Source organism: Pinus tabuliformis, chromosome X (genome assembly GCF_031772625.1).
Source record: "Pinus tabuliformis cultivar Carrire ecotype Pingquan chromosome X, CPIR1, whole genome shotgun sequence".
In the NCBI taxonomy this organism is placed as follows: Eukaryota; Viridiplantae; Streptophyta; class Pinopsida; order Pinales; family Pinaceae; genus Pinus; species Pinus tabuliformis.
Genome location: NC_142308.1, coordinates 551,345,796 through 551,363,727, shown reverse-complemented (window position 1 = coordinate 551,363,727; position 17,932 = coordinate 551,345,796). Strand labels below are relative to the sequence as shown.

Below are 17,932 nucleotides of genomic sequence, written 5' to 3'. Positions count from 1 at the left end.
GTTCAAAGTTCTTGCTCAAAATTTTGATAACCCTAGATGCTCTCTCTATGATAATATGATAATCCTAGTTTGACTTTTCATGCTCCTATATATTTGTGCTTGGTTGTACTTGTTGATGAAGATTTGCAGGTACATAGTCTTCAAGATGTTGAAGATGCTTACCTACCTCATACTTGATGATGACTTGATAATGATGTTGAGCATGATGGAAAGAGGGAGCTATAAGAATCTTGATAACATTGAAGTGTACATTGCTGATTAATAGATGACCTTATTGCCATAGAAGGAATGGTGTTCTGGAAGGTTGAAGTTCTCTGATGATATGATGATAAAGCTTGTGCGACTGAGTTGTTGATGGATTTGTCCCCCTAGTAAAGAAGAAGATCAGATTAAAAAAGGTGTTTAACTCCCCAGTTAAGAGGAAGGGCATATTGTGACAACTATAGTAAAGACCTTGAAGAAAGAGTAAGATTGGAGAAAGGCTAAAGCACTACAGATGGTTATTCGTGATTGATGAAAACAAGAATTGGATGTCTTGGAAAGTGCTAAGGCTAGGTTTAGTGTTGCTGAATAAGATGAAGAAGGAAGCTTTCGTCGAAATGTGTTTGGATATTGTGATGACCTAAGCAACATCAAAATAGTTGAAGACCCCGAAGATTGTGTTAGCATACAAGAACATATACATTAGAAATTTGAATATTGGTTGGGGTTGTGAAGCTACAGTACGTGCCAACAAATGAACAAGTAATTGATGTGTTAATGAAATTTATTCCCAACAAGAAGTTAGTTTATTTTAGGAGCATGCTCGGATTGGTGGATATCTCTGGTTTGGTTGAGAGGGAGAGATAAGTACCATAAAATTTCCTGTATGATGGTACTTGGGAGGACATCTTGGCCTGGTTAGTATTGAGATCTCAGTTGATGTCTAGATCCCAGAGGGAGGGTACCGTGTGGAGCTCCGATTTAGTGGTGATACCTGGATTCTTGTAAGGGTTGGTGTCAGGGCATAGAGGCCTAGATGGTATTTATATCCTGTTGGATGGATACCAGGGCTGTAGCCTGATGGTACCTTTAGAGGCAATTGCCTAGATGACACCTTAGTCCCTATTGGGTGGATACCTTAGCAGTTAGGGTAAGCATTGCATATGTTGTTGTTCTCTTCTTAAGAACATTTCAAATTGAGGACAACAACCTTCTATGTATATAGATAGGAGTAGGCCAAGAAGGGAGTAGTTACACGGCCATCCATTCAGGGTTGAGAGATCGAGTGGCTTAGGTGTGCAGGGACAACTTGAGATATCGATCGTATATAATAGAAAGTTTCCAAAAACATCCTTCCTTCTTTCCTTGGAGCTCAGTCGGGGTCAGAGAGGGAGCTTGGTTTGGTGTGTTTGTGTGCGTGAAATTGGGACCAACACTAGCTCGTTATGGAAGGGGGGAGGCGGAAATCGCGCATGCATATAAACGCCACACTGCCTTAGCCATCAGTTAGCACACCACAATACAATTCGAGACACTTTATGGACGACACCATGGCTGTAGGTCAATCCAATCCGCCATGGTCTGTCATAGGGGTGCGGAGGGGTTCTATTTTCCCTCTCCAGTTAATCTGTAAGCTATTTACTTCACTGATAGATCAGAAGGGTAGGTAGAAGATCCGCCTGCCGGGGGCATCCTCTCCTGTTAGTCGAGCCATGCTTATGCATCCTCGTATTTGAATTTGTTAATAGAAAGGTAGATTTTTGCTTAAGAAAATATAGTTTCCACTAATTTAACAAATTAATGAAAAAATCCAAGTGACTTCAACATGGCAAGGATGAATGGCACACAACTTCTTACTTCAACCCTTATATCAACAAAAAGAGCCATCCCTTAAGGCGTAGGCTAGAGCATGGGTACGAGTAGTTTACCAGGTTAAAGCATCAAAACCAACAATCTGCCCCTCCATAACCCTTGTGAATTACATCTTCGGGCCAAATATCCTCATAATGATAATCCTTGGATTGTAAAGTATCTATAATTGTAGGTACTAGAAATCCTATAAGAGTAAAAGTACTATTGTGTTTCCCCTCACCCAATAAGTAACTAAAAGGCCTTACTAGCCTTCTTTAACCCTTCAACACTAGCAAATAAACAAGCATTATCCACTCTCATTTCAATACAAAATTCATAATGAGGAGAAGACCACTTGGTATAGATTGGTACTGTTTGGTACAAATCTTTCAGTAGTGTTAGTGTTTGTGTCTAGTTGGAGAGGAAGTTGTATTGGTTGGATATATTACTTTCCAAAGGGATTTTATTGATAGGTCCTATGGGAATTGGCCGATCCTATTTGGTCAAAAGTCTAGCAGCAGACTCATACGTTCCTTTAATAAGAATATCCAGATAATATCACATTTATTAACAAATCTAATAGGTTTTGCTTTTATAAGTGCTTATCTCATTCCGGGTAAGAATGTTTGCCCGGTTTAGCAGGAAACCCGATGAACAAACATTATAGAATATCACCTTTTGACGAAAAATACGAGCGAGAAGCTTCGAGAAAACTAGTGTTTCCTGAACAACTAATATGAGGGGAGGACCAATATATTTTTCTCAATAATAGTCTTCTTCATCCTGCCACTATAGGATCAATATATAGTATATTCGATCTTCGTCAATTTTGAACAACAGTAAGAAGGGGTAATACGAAAGTGTGTAAACTATAAAAACAAGTCAAGGTAGATTGACCCACACTAACACTTCCGCGTAATAATTCTACCAAAGGAGATCCTATTACAGGAATGGCCTAGGGGTTACTACTCCTGGTGAAAGGTAAAAGGCCTTAGTTCTTCTCTCGGGGTTGTAAGATGCAAGGTAAATTGTACAGAGGTGGGTGGTTGGGGCATTTATGCACACCGAGTTTTATCCTATCCGAGAGTGCATCCATACAATGGCGCTGTGGGTAAATATGCCCTACCTTCCTCTGGAGTTTTGGGAACCTGCCATTTTCAAGACTAATCTAAACATACAGGTCAAACATGATAGTATACTAGCTTTATCTGTAATAAGTAATACACAGGTTTCATTCTATTAAGTCAACCTTGTACTGGTTGAACAATTATGAATACCTCCCTAGTTAAGAGGGAGTGTTGAGAAATGTAACTAGTATCGATCTTCATAATTATTTGACTCATGATGTAATGTATTTGTCAAATGAAAGAAAAAAAAATTATTGTAAAAGAAAACTATTTATAAGCGTGGGTTTCATGCTATATTTATTTTGTCTCTAGGTCAAAGCACCCATTATGTGCTTCTAGGGTTTATGTCTTGAGTCTTTGTCCATGTCATCTTGTACTAGACCCTTCTTGGGCTTATTGGGTCAAAATTTAAATCTAAAAGGTAAGATCAAATCTAAATTAATTCTCTTTACAATATATATTAATTTTAGTTTTATTTAAATAGAGACAATAATGAAATCGTAAAGTAAATAAGATAAGAGATTTTCGTACCCGACTTGAGAGATACTGATAATGTTTGGTGCGATAATGGTCTCTCCCTTCCACTTCGTTCGCCCAAAATGACGGTGTTCCGAATTTCTCCCACTCGAAGTATAGGAGAAAAATCACGTCGCTTGCAAAATACACCAAAACAATTGCCTTTCAAGGGGTTAAACCTTTAAAAGGAATTTAACAAAATTAAAATAAGCATTTAGATGTGAAAGCAAATAATAAGGGGAAATTTCAACAATGATTCCCCTTAAATATTTGAATTGATGCAGCACAAAATAAAGATATCACCTGCAAATGCTTAAAATGACCATTCCGCTTAAAAAATGCGTTGCCCTGCAGTATTTTGACAAATAAAATAAAAGAACAAGTGAAAATTGCTTTAAAAACTAGCAAAATTTTATTTCTTTTCCAAAATCTGATGATGAGTAAGATAAAGTGCCTTCCTTTTATAGAATAAGGAGGCCTCTAACCGATCGGTTATAATGGGCAAATCAAATACCATGGGAGAATACAAGCAGTAACCAATGTTCGCCCACTTTTGATGTGGTCAAAAATGAAATAATAATAAAATATTTCCCCTTTTCTAGAAGATTAATTTAAATAATAAAGTTGTTAAAGCACTTTTGAAATTTATAGAAAATTAGAACTAGTTGTGTTCATTTGACCAACTAATTCTTTTACATCAAATTTTTCTTCACCCCTTTTTTTCCTATTAACACACGGGTAATTAAAATTACCCATGTATGTGCTAGTAAAACTTTTACATTAGAAATAATGCTCCAAATAATGTTGATGTAGACCATTGAAAATGGTGGTACATCATGTAGTTGCTCACATTGGTTGATAAAATGGACAATGCCTAACTCTACATTTTCGACAACATGTCCAGTTTCAACTAGTGGTTAGACACCAACGTAGATAAGATAAATTAATCACAAGTAACTTAGCCAATGTTACCACCAAGGGGACAACCTTACTTCCATTACATTTGCCGTTGGGCTAAAACACAAAGAATTTGCCAAGTCTTCTAAGTTCAAATATGTTTCTGACATTTTTTTTTCAATGAAGGGGGATAACATATGGATCAACTTCCAAAGTCATAAAAAGTGTTGAGGGCGTAATTTTGGTTCAACTAGCCGATTAAACTATGTCTAGGAATCTTATTTATTTGCAAAGCCTTATGAGAGGGAGCTTTTGCTACTTAGGCCTACACACACTTCCCCTTCCTTTATTTTTATTTTTATTTAACGATAAGTCCTCTTTATTTGGATGGGTGTTATGCTCTTAGGACTTTTGAAAGGGGGAGCCATTATGAATTAGTTTCTTTTCTTGAGTTTGTTATGCTCTTCACCTCTTCATCTCTTTATTTGGCTTGATTTGACTTTTTGAGGTTTGCATTTTCTTCTTCTTCGTCTTCTTTTGTTTTATATATCTTTCTTGATGACCCTCTTTGGATGATCTTTGGTGAGTTAAACATAAGTTAGGGGAATTATGGATGGGATGGAAAATGAAATGTGTTTAATGGAAAGTGTAGAGTATGGAAAGGATATGTTCACGCTACCAAACATGATTTCTTGGTAGTACCTAGTAGTCTAGCTTAGTGGCACATTTATCCAAAAGTAATTATGTCCCAGTGGTTAGAAGTAGTAACATGGTAGCACTTTTATTAAATTAAAAGTGAGAAAAAAACCCTCTAATGCTGACATCTATACAACAAGATGAAACCTTAGCATTATTTTCAGATGAGAAGGCTAAGCAATTAAACCATACCAACCACTGATCAATGCAACATGAAATATCATCTAGCACATGTGAGATCAGGGGCAAAGGGAAATGATACACCACTATGAATGACTAATGAGCATCTCGAATGTAACTGATGAGTGGAGAAAGCAGGTTCAGGCTGATACGAAAATCTTGTCCAAGCAACAACAAATCACATCAACTGAGTATGTTTCTATGGGTGTTGCATGAAGGGCAATAGGGCTCATATAGGCAAGGATGAAAACACAAAGATAGAGGGATACTTGAACAATAGGTGCATGCATCTCCTACTACAATTGTTTCCCTAGAGTAGAGGCCATTTGAAGACTCAAAAGTTGACTCACACCTTGAATGTAATTGGTAGAGGTGAGTGATTACCATGAGAAAAATCTTTGGTAGCATAAGGTATCTACAAGTTGGCTCTTTACATTTCAATCCTAGATGGACTCTTGCAACAATGATGACTACCTTTGATCATTTTGTTGTTTTTTTGAATAGTTTAGGCTTAAAAAAGCTTGTTAAATGTAGTTTGCAGGATGATATATTGAACACTTAAAGTCGATGCTTAGTTTCAATCATTGGTGTGTTAGTGCTTGTAAGTTAAAGATATGTCAAATTATGGATGTGTTTTTAATTGTAATGTTTTTTAGGAAATATTTCCAATGTTCCACGGGGACGCGCTCCCTAGGGTGGGGGACGCGCTTCCTCGCTACCCCACTCTCTCGGGATGGGGAAACTCCTAGGGAAATGTTTCCCCATGACCCCTTTTTTGGGGAAACTCGGGGAAACTCTAGGGGGAAATTTTTCTGGTGACGAAAAGCGTTCCCTTGCGTCCCATCAATTTTTTTGCTAATAACAATTAAATCCATAAAAAAAATTAAAATGTCCCCCCAATTTTTTTTGCTAATAACAATCAAAATCATAAAAAATTAAAAACATTACAAATTTTTATATAATTAAAACAATGAAAATAAAATTTAAAGGATAAATTAAAACTTCAAAACATAATTGATCACATTTCTCATTCATTTCTCATTAACCCTACGATTTTACCTTGCCGACCTACATTTTCCTTCTGCTATTGCTCGACATTTTACCTTGCCGCCCAAGATTTTCCTGTTGCCACTGCTCGACATTTTCCATCTGCAATTTGCCGTTATTTAGATTTACCATCCACTGGGGGCCTGAGACATTTGGAGCTGCGATTTTCATTTTGTGACTTGGAGTTGGAAGGTTGGAGCTGTGATTTTCATTTTGTGACTTGGAGCCACCGGATTGGAGCTGTGATTTATTATTTCGTACTTTTTGAGAAATTTACTAGTATTTCACTGTTTTCTGTCTTTATTTTTAGTTTAGTATTCTATGGCTATTTTAAACTTCAACATAATGTCATTGTCATATGATGAATTTACTTTCAATGTGCATTGTGTAATTTCAATTGTCAAATGGTTAATTTAATTTAGATGTACCTTGCATAATATTAATGCCCATTGCCAAATGATGAACTTAGATGGAACATTGCATAATGTCAATTGATGGATTCAATTTAGTAATTTACTTTTAGATTTACAATTTCACATTGATGATTGCAGAATTGTCAAATGATAATTCCGATTTATAATAATCTAATACGAAATGATGATCATATTTAGATATACATTTCATAATTATTCAGATTTACCATTTACTAACTTAGTTTTTTTTTCCCCTGGGAAAAAGTCGTAATTTCTATTATGTATTAAGAAATTACATTTTGCAGATGCCGAAGCATATTCATATGGAGGCAGCATTGCCTGTCGAGATCAAAAAATAACTGTAGAGTAGTCCAAGATGTCTCCACGCAGGGAGCATTTCCAAAAAAGAAAAACTGTTAAGTTTGTCAGAGATCAAAATTTGACTGTGCTCTTCGCAGAGAGCCATATATATGCTGTATATAAACAAAATAGAGTGAACTGAAACCATGTCTAGACAGTGTCTATGTACATACTATAAACAAAAGCTACTCTGAAATATAGTGTGGGCTTCATAGCCCCTCGTCCATGTGGTCGTCAAAAGGTCTGTGGTAGTGCTGGTAGTAGGAGCCATCTATTTCCTCCTGGATCAACCAGTCTTCTCCATCTCTATGCGCGGCCTCTTTGGAGAGCTGGTCGGCGACGGTGTTTTGCTCCCTGTAAACATGATGGCAAACAAAAGATTCAAAAGCAGCAGTCAATCTCTTTGCTTCATCAAGTATGTGCCTCAAAGAAAATGCATGACAATGGGATGCATCATTCAGCCAATTGCAAACAATTTTAGAGTCTCCAAATAGCTGTAGGTGTCTGCATTGTTTATGGATAGCAAAATGGATGATGTGTTTGGCGGTACACAGTTCAGCAAAATTATTTGTGCCTCTACCAAGATTGATTTGTAGCTTGAAACAATGCCTCTCGTTGAGATGGAGGATAGCACCACCCCCACAGCCCGCTTCTTGGGCCGAGCCATCAAAAAAAGCCCATGGTTTTGATATATCAATGGGTACAGGTCTGATGATGCGAGGCGGGGCGGGAGGATCCTCTTCAGGTAGCATATTGTAATCTGCAACCGTGTGGAGGACAATAGAAGGCCAATGAGGGGCTTTAAGATTAAAGATTGACTGGTTCCGCGCGATCCAAATGGCCCAGCAAGCCAGCAGAGGCATATTAATAGCTTTCCCAGAGTGATTTTGGCACCAGGCATTCCAGGCTTCCGAGAGGTTGTTACCATGCCATTCTTTCAATAGCGGGATCTGTAAGGTGAGAGATTTCCAGAATTGATTAGAAGAGCTGCATAATAGGAATAAATGATCGGTGCTTTCTTCTGCGTTATGACAGAGGTGACATCGAAAGGGTCCATAAAAGGACCTCTTCATGAGATTGGTGCCAGTGGGAATTTTATCGAATAGGATGTTCCACATCAACAATCTTGTCCGGGGGGCTGACTTAAGCTTCCAGAGCGCTTTCCAGGTGGGAAGTATTTCAGGGGGTCTATAAGGTTCCATGAGCCTTAGATATCCAAGCTTTGGTGTATAGACTCCATGCTTGGCGAACGCCCAAATGATCTCGTCTGGTCCATCAGTGAGCCTGATGTGAGCTTGAGATAGTGCGGTTGTATACTCCGACCATTCGTTTGTCCACTGTGCAGGCACTTCCAAAGCTTGGGCGGATAACCAAGCTTGCTGAAGGAACGAGGAGTTTGCATGATCTCCAATATGTTTGATATGAGTAATCCCTCTGTCCTGGAGATGTCTAATTAGATCAGCAGATAATCTATGGGCATTTCCACATCCAACCCATGGATCCAGCCCGATGCGAACAGCGTTGCCTTCCTTTATGCGCCAAGTGATACCATCTCGCAGCAGAGGTAAGGTGCCGATGACTGCTTTCCAGATATTGGAGATCTGGTGATTGGTGCCATGCTGTGTGCAGATCCAGTCCAATACGGTCTGTGGTTTGATGTATTTAGCATATGCGACTTGAGACCAGAGACCATCTGAGGTAAGTAGACGCCATCCGAGCTTAGCAGCCAAGGCTTTGGAGAAAGAGTCCAATCTCTTGATGCCCCATCCTCCCCATCGCTTGGGCTTGGCAATGGTGTCCCATTTTACCCAAGCGAAGAGTCTCCCCTGCTGTTGTCCTTTCCAAAGGAATCTGCAGCAAATACCTTGGAGCCTATTCAAAATGCCTTTTGGAATCCAGGCTAGTGCCATCCAATAGACTGGTGTGGCTTCAATAACAGCTTTGATGAGAACTAATCTGCCTGCACGTGAGAGGTATCGATGGTACCATACCTGTAGCCTCTTTTCCACTTTTGCAATTAGCCATAACCAGTCAGCGATTCTGTAGCCAGATGGTTTTAGTCTGAAGCCAAGGTACTTTATTCCATCCTTCAGATTCAATAGAACAAAGGGAAAGCGCTGAGTGACAAAGGCAGATTCATGAATGGAGCAGCCTACCATGGTGATTGTGGATTTGTTTTCATTTATCTTCATTCCAGTGGCTTGCTGAAATAGGAGGAAGGAATTGTGAAGCGCAGTGGAGTCGCCAATGCTGCCATTTAGGAAGATCAATATGTCATCAACGAATAACAGATGTGTGAGGAAGAAATTGTCCACAATTTTGATGCCAGTCATTTGATGCCTATCTCTGGCTGTAGAGATAATTCTGCTTAATCCTTCCATGATCAGTAAGAACAGCAGAGGTGAGAGAGGACATCCTTGTCTAAGTCCTCTCTCAGATGTGAAAAAGGAGGTGGCTTCCCCATTGAGTAATACACTGTAGGATACATCGGTGATGCAGCTCATCGTCCATTTAATGAAGCCAAAAGGGAAGCCAAGATGAGTTAGCAGCAGCCTTAAATACAGCCAGTTTGTTCTGTCAAATGCCTTAGAGAGATCCACTTTAAGAATCATTCCTTTCTGTTTTTTGATCTGCAGGGAGTGCATAAGTTCTTGAGCAGTGGCGATGGCTTCATGGATCTGTCTTTGATGCAAGAAAGCAAATTGTTCGGAGGATATGTGATGCGAGAGGATGGGCTTAAGGCGATTGGCGATTATTTTGGCAATGATCTTATAAAGGCAGTTGCAGAGTGAGATGGGGCGGAAGTCATCGAAGGAGGACGGGGCATCGGATTTAGGAATAAGGGCGATGAAGGTGGATTTGATAGCTGAGGATATCCTATGGTCCACCCATCTGGGCCAGGGCTCTTATCTTTCTTAAACCATTTTAGTGTAGCTTCCAGTTCCTCCATGGTTACTTCCTTCTGAAGCTCATCCGACTCATCTTGATCAACATATCTGGGAAAGAGTTCAGCAACTCTCATAATTTCCAAAATATTAATGTCTCCAGGAGCGGAATAAATGCCTCTAAAGTGCTCAGTAGCCAGTCTGGCCAGGTTCTGTTGTGATGTAACAGTGTGGCCTTGATTATCCTTTAATTCCCAAATAGTGTTGATGGCTTTGCGCCCATTGGCGAATTTGTGATAAAATTTAGAGTTATTGTCTCCTTCAGAGAGCCAGATAGCCCTGCTCCTCAGCCTCCAACTTTCTTCCCTTTCTTTCAGAATTTGAGAGCGTTTTGCGATGAGAGAGGTGTACAGTTCCTTGCTCTCCTGTGTGGGGAAAGTCCCAGATGATGTTTCCTCAAACTCCGCAATGACCTGTTCCGCCTCTTTCAGAGTGTGATTATCTTGGATTCGCTTTTGGTGAGCCCAAGTTTTGGTGATCTGCTTGAGTTCAATAAGTTTTCTAACAAAACCCGCAGAGAGTTCCTCCTCTTCCCTGATGGGATTGTTCTGCCAGTAATTTTGGACCAGCTGAATATACGAGGGGTCCAGAAGCCAAGAAGCATTAAATTTGAAGGGGCTCTTGATTTTGTGATTAAGGTCTTCAGCCTCTAGGAAGATAGGCCTGTGATCGGATATGCCACCGGATCCGACCCATTGGCGGAATCTGGGGAGGCTGTTATACAGGGTTTCCTTAATAAGAAAACGATCGAGCCTCCTGGCCAAACTCTGATCCCCACTCCTATTATTTGCCCAGGTGTATTGTAAACGAGCAGATGGAATGTCTACCCAGTGATGATCTTCCAATAAGGTGGAGAGGGTATCAGAGAGGGAGTCGACCTGTGCCATATGCCCCCATGATTCGCAGAAGCCCAGGGAAAAATTCAAATCCCCTCCCAATATGATGTTATCAGCTTGTAGAAGTTCAGATTCCATTAGAGATCTCCAGAAGTTGGCACGGTCAGAGCAGGGGCCGTAGATGTTGATGATGCGCATATCTCTTTCCAAAGAGTGGACAAAAATGTCAAGGCCAATGAAACCCCTGCCACCCCAGAGATTTCGTATATCCACAGCCCTGTTGGAGACCCCGATAGCCAATCCACCGGATCGCCCAGACGCATCCAGAGCATGGATGGTCCAGTTAGGGAGCCAGGAGGAGAGGGTGTGTATAAGGGGTTCAGCCAAGCAGAGGGTTTCTTGCAGGAAAAATATGTCCAGTTGAGTCGAATTAAGCAACCTCCTGAGCGCTAGTTTTTTGGATGAGCTAGCAAACCCTCGGCAGTTAAAAGATAGAACCTTCATGAGGGGAGGGGAAGAGGGCCATCCCTTGCTCTAAGCGCCCTAAAAATAGTCTGTTGTCGCCCGAGGGCGACCTCTTCATCGGCAGTGTGCCTAGCTTTGGTGATGCGGGAGGGTCGACCCCGGGAGGTCTTAAGTGAGGAGGAGACACTCACAGAGTCGAGACCAACAGCGTCAGGACCCTTGTCCCTCGCCCGGGATCGCAGCGAGTACCGAGGAGATGTCTGAGACGATCGAATGGAAAGGGAAGCGAGGGTCGATGTGATCAATAGAGGAGGGGCCAACGGAGGAGGGAGCGGTAGGGAGCAAGTGAGGGGAGAGTGAGAGGGGGTGAAATGTGGAGCGGGAGATGATAATGTGGGAAGAGGATCAGTGCAAGGAGGGAGAGATGATATGCCCAATGCAGTGCAAGATGCATGAGATATCAAAGAGGGGGGAGATGAAGACATACCCGAGTTCGCTGCGTCCTCTTGCTGTGGCGCTGATAGCACAGGAGCTGTTGAAGTTGTAGGAGGTGCGACTGGGACTGTGTCAGTATCAGCAGCCGCAGGAGAGCTCTGAGGGACACCATCTTCCTGTTCGTGCAATTGAGGCTCAGGATGCTGATCAGGTAGCTGTATAGGGGAGGTGTCCTGGGGAGGGTCGACTCCAACTTCATCGCCTTTCCTAGGCCCTTTCCGGAGGAGAGGGCAGTCCCTGTAGAGATGCCCTACTTTGTGGCACCTGCGGCATCGATAGGGAATGCCCTCGTAATCAATGATCTGTCTGCGAGCTGAGTCTCTCCACTGTATAGTAATGTGCTCATAAAGCCCGCCTCTGGTGTCCATGTTGACGAGGATCCTGGCATAAGCCATCATGCCAGTCTGATGATAGGATTTATCATAGCCCATGAATGTACCAAGTGCATTACCAATACGTTTGAATATATCTTCAGACCAGTATTGGAGAGGTAATCCTGGGAGCCTAATCCAAACTGGTCCAATACCTATCTGCTCTGTCTCAGGGTCGAATAAAGGTGTCCATCTCTTAAGGAGCACAGGGGCATGCTCAAAATGCCAGTAGGAGGACAAGACCCAATTTGTGTGGTCAGCACGAGCAAACCTCAGTGCGAACCATCCCCTCACGAATGTCTGCACATGAGGGATGTTCACCAAATGATGCCCCCAAACTTCAGTTGCCCAGGTCTTCAATTGTGCCGCCGTGTAGCTGCGCCCCCTGATGCGACCAACCAAGACCCGATCTGCAAAGTCCATCGTTTCTCCCCACCGAATATCCTCTTCCAGTCTGAGAAAAATATCGTCCTCCTTGGATTTGAAGCACTTATATTTCCGTTTAGGGCCGCGCGGAGGTGGGGGGTTCTGAGGCTGACCAGGAGGCGGAGCGGTAGCATTCAAAGGGGCCGAGATCTGATGAGAGACAGGGATTCCGGAGCCAGAAACAAAAGGGGGGCCCGAGAGCGGGGGTACGGCAGTGAAGCTACCGGAGAAATGACCAAGGGAGACCGCGGGTCCGGCGGAGGAGGAAGGCAGAGAAGGGTTATGCGGCGGCCGAGAAAATGAGCCAGCTTCCGGGAGGTCTAAACCAGGGTTAGGGTTTAGGCAACCGGAGACAAAACCGAGGGTTGCCGGAGAGTGAGGCGGCGTGGAGAGGGCTGGCCAGGTAGGAGGTTCATCCGGAAGGACCACAGGCTGAGCCCTCGACGATTCACCGAAGAAAAACTGTGAGAAATTTCCGGGAATTTCAGAGTTGAACATACCTTCTGAGGTGGCATTTGGAGATCGCCAGATGGGGACCCCTTCCAATGGGTCAGCGGAATAATCAACAGCCTCCAGATCCTCCATGGCCAGCTGCACCTCGGGACGGCGGACACCTTGTGGAGTAGAGAATCCCGGGGAAAAAGACAGGTTGCAGTTACAGTTGACGGACCGTGCAAGGTAAAAAATGTAAACCGTCACAGGTAGAAACGGAAGTCACGGCACAGTGTTCCCCCGGCGCGGAGCTTCGAAACCAACAGCGGCAGTGTAACGGAGGAGGGTAGGCGATGACTGCGGTAGCGGCGAGAGTAAACGGAGGGCGACGCGGTTACTGCAGCTTCAGGGTTCAGTAAAAACCCTAACCAAACCCCTCGCGCGCAATAACCTGACCCGACATCTTCTTTTTACTAACTTATTTATTGCCATATTGTTGGGATTTTATTTTTTGTTTTTATATATTAAATTTTTAATAATTTTATAATTTTTATGACTTTGATCATTGATGTCCCCTCGTTTCCCTGAAATTTCCCTAAATTTTGGGGTTGCTTATATACACCCCCCTTGTGCATATCCTTGCCCTCATGTTTCCCCGTCCCGGAAACTCGGTGGAACATTGAATATTTCTATCAAACTTTATATTTTCACAAATTTTGAATATTTTAGGTTTGTATTTTCAAGATTCCTCTATGTGTGTATGGATGTTTTTTCTAGGAAATCCCACAAGGAAACCCAAGGGATGCTTCTTCACATTTGTTGATGACTTCTCGAGTAAATCCATCAACATAGACCAATGCACCTAACCTAGGGGGAATTTGAACCGGGGACTTGTTGGCATGGGACTAACGAAATGCCTAGTAAAATTGGAAATAACCAGTTGAGCTAATTCCTTGGGCTAGCTCTTTGTGTGTATATATATTAGATCTCTAGAGGAGCATTGTCACATTGCTTGTACTTATGCCGGTCACTGGTATGGTACCTGGCCCCTTTTCTCCAAATTTTTTGGATGGAGGATGGTATTAATGATCAGACACATAAGTAGCTGATAACCGCAGAGAACCGGTGAGAAGTTATCCTGTGACCTCCTTCTAGTATAACTTCCTTTGAGTGGAGTGTGGTTGACTAATAAAGCTATCCTTGAGCCTATATATGTGTGTGTGTGTGTGAATAACATATTTCCTATTGGCAAAGCTTCCATGCATATCTCATTAGAACAGAGATCTTGTCTTAAGCATTTTGGGTTTTCCATAATTATTCCTCTTATTGATGAAGGATGATTGGGTTGGTTGTCAAAACCATTCAAAGCTTGCAAATTTGTTTTACAATGCATATAATCAAGTAGTTGTCTTTTTCTTATTTGCACATAAGCAGTTTGTAACTTGATCATTAGTGGGGATTTGGAGATATGTAGACTTGAATGCAATGAAGATGAAGGTGGCTGTTTGGGAAAATAATATTTGATATTTGACACCTTTGACATATTTTGGCACACCAACTTTCGATGAAAGTAACATTTGTTGTACTTAAAAGATGAAAATGTTCTCTGCATCTTCTTATTCTGAAATGAAATCAAATTTGATGATTTTTTTCCATGTTTAGAGTCTAGACCTACATTATACTAAAATAAATTGATAGTTGTTAAAAGCTTTGAATGATCGCCATTCATTTTAAGCTTTGAAAGATCTCAGTTCCAAAACACTAATTTATAAAAATTGTTTTGAAGGCAGCATTCTCCCCACACACTCCACCACCACCAGAAAAGCAAAAAGACAAAAACAAAGAAAACCAAATCGTTATTCACCTCTTTATTTTGGTCTTTCAGGTGGTGCAGCAATCACTAGGAAAGATGAACTTGAGACCATTAATGAGAAAAACCTTTCTTCAGTTACTGATCAGCTAAGGCAAGCAATGATGAGTCATTCTACAGTAATACAAACGATGGACTGGAGCAAGAGAGTTGGAACAGAAGAATTGGTTGTTCCAGATTCTTTTGGTGATCAGCAAATAAGTTTAGATGCATTCATTGTGGTTCATGGTGCAGGTTTGTTCCTAAAAGCATTTTTGTTTTCATTACTAAAGCATGTTGTCAGAATTTCAAGTTTTTGACTGGTAAAATGTGTTTTAGTTGCAGTTGTATTTAACAAGAGCTAGTCAGATATGTCAGGTGCATTGTGCCTCAGATGTTTCTATATTGATCTTTTTCTTCACTGTGTCACTAGATTGTATGTTAAAACTTAAATATGCTCCCCCTAATTTCAGACAGATTTTAGAGCTATGTATTTGTCTGGTTAAATGAATTACCGAGTGCATGCATTCAGAAAGACATCCCCGAGATTAATTGGTGAAAAAACTCCTCGTCAGTCTTAATGTTTTCATTGTGTACATATTGATGAATATGTAGTGTTTACACCCAAACCCTCACTTCTTGTGATAAAATACTAAAGCACAAGACCAGGAACTTAGAGGGGCTGCTCACTATAACCATGTTAGCACCCTCAATTTAGGCTGGCTCTCCTTTGGCACAAAGGGGGATCCCTAGGATAGGATTGCTAAATACATGCAATTGAGGATAATAGTGAAATGAAGAGCTAACTTTAGCAAAACAGAAACTGTAGTATGGTTTTTATGAATAGGGCGATGGGTGGACAAAGACCAGTGCCAATCCGCTGGGCAAGTGGAGTCAAAGCACAAAACTAGGAGGGCTGTTTATTTATGTGATTAGGAAAGATTGCAGCTGGAATGAACAATCTACAACAGTCTTATGTTGCTGCCCACTAAGGCAGAAAGTGCTTTTGAGGAGCTCGAATGAAGGAAGACCTCCAAACATGCTGTAATAGTCTAGCTAGAAAAATACAGTGAATATAAAAAACATGAACTAGCTAAAACAAGGCACGCAAATCTGAAACTCCACACATACAAATTAAATTAGAACACCATTGAGCAGAAATGATAGATCTGAGCCATTTTATTAGATTTTCAATGTCAATCTGGGTACAAAGTGAAGTGGAATGAGTGCACCTGGGCTTGCTATAGCAAGCATGCAAAACCTAGGTGAATATGAAGAAATCTCCACGCTGAAATGGGCTCACTGGCTGTACACTCTGCTCAGAAATTTTCTGCTGCTGCTGCTTGAGGCAAACTGTGATTTGGGGCCTCAAATCTGCTCCAAAAATTATGCAAAATTAGGAATGAGCTCCTCAACCCCAAATCAACCAAACCCATAAATATTTTGGGTTAGTTCCGACCACCCAGAATTTGCCCAAACTTGTGCGATTTTCCTAGCTGTCTAGCTCTGCGTCACACACTGACATACTGCTACACTTCAGCTCCAAATCCTCTCTCAAATGGCTGGAAAATTCTTAGAAAAATGCCTTTGTGGATGTATGTAAATTTCTTGCCCCACTTGGGCACAAATCCTGCTTTAATTTTGCTCTGGCATTTCACCCAGAAACCCCTGCGCAGGCCCTATGTTAAAATTGGACAACTAGGTCCAAACTCCATGTTCTGATGCTCAGATTAAGAGGCTAATATTTTTGTTGGATTCCTCTTTCTGAGAGGTGTAAAATCCATATAAAAATAGTCTTAATCCGATGAGCAGAACTTATATTTTGAATTTATTATTCTTAATAAATTATATGTGCAAGGTCAGCCAGTTTTGTAATGTAGGCTCACATGCCCAACAGATGTGTCACACACCCTCATTGATGGATATATATATACAGGAAAAGTTGGAGAGAATTTGAACACAACACAACTCACATCTTCCTCTCTCATCCTAAAAGTACGAGCTACCTGGAGGGTTGTTGTGACACATGCTGGGCTGGCTGACCAAAGGAGACTTTGCTGGTTGAAGCATCATGTTGACCACCGAAACGAACACATACATTTTTCTTGTTTCTGATTTGTCTTCTGTAAGATCTGCTTATATGTTCTATCTGCATTTTGCTTATCTACTTGTATGATTGCTGTGAGAAAAGTGAAATTGCTCTTAGCATAGAACATCCTCAAAACTTTACATGGTATCGGAGCTGAGGTGAAGACAAACTCACTTCAAGTGATCTCCTCTCCACGTCTTGGGTTTTGGAGAAGGAGATTCACACTAGATTACGCCGGCCTAGTATGATGCCCTAAGGGAGAACGCAGTCATGAAGTCATACGCTATGCAATCATACGCTGGAGTTATGTATACGCTGTGCAAGGAGTTATGTATACGCTGGAAACACATATATAACGCAGAGGAGGTTCTGGCAGTCATATGCTGGAGTTATGTATACGCAGGAAATGGATGGTTCTGAGATTTCAGATGGGTTCGAGTTCTTCTCTTTGATGGTTTAGAATTCTAGCTCGCATTCATTACAGGATAAGAGCTCACATGGTCTATATTCTCCTCACTTTGCCTCAAGATTTCTCACGTAGCAAATTCTCTCGCATTGGTACAAAACGCTCAGTCATGCCCTAATTCTCTGCAATGATATTGACACTAATTCTATGTGATGTATTATATTGAATCTCAGTTCAATTCTCTGTAATTAGATGTGAGACTAATCTTGTATTCTAGTATGATTCCTCTGCGTAATGTATTGGTATGGATCTCTGTTCGAATATGGTTTCCTCGGCATATTATAGTCTCAACATAACAGATCTCAGCTCAGTCATATGTGATCCCTTGACGTAGTAGTCCTGACACTGAAATACATGGTTTTGTATCCAATATAGTCACGACTTTGTCTCTAGCTTCACTAATATGTTGTAAGGTATAGCATGTAGCCGCAGTGATAACAAGCACGGAAGAACCGCAGGTAGAGCCGCATGCATAACATGATAGCCGCA

At 41.3% G+C, this 17,932-nt stretch overlaps 1 protein-coding gene across 4 annotated transcripts in view; it reads left to right on the top strand.

The window, feature by feature from the left end:
• LOC149141185 (Amino acid kinase family protein) overlaps nt 1–17,932 on the top strand; it is a 389,974-nt gene that overhangs the window by 33,489 nt on the left and 338,553 nt on the right. For all 4 annotated transcript variants that reach the window (XM_089448274.1, XM_089448272.1, XM_089448275.1 and 1 more), the window contains exon 2: nt 14,925–15,143. In XM_089448274.1, coding sequence (XP_089304400.1) covers nt 14,925–15,143 — 219 coding nt within the window. The remainder of the gene's footprint in view (nt 1–14,924; nt 15,144–17,932) is intronic.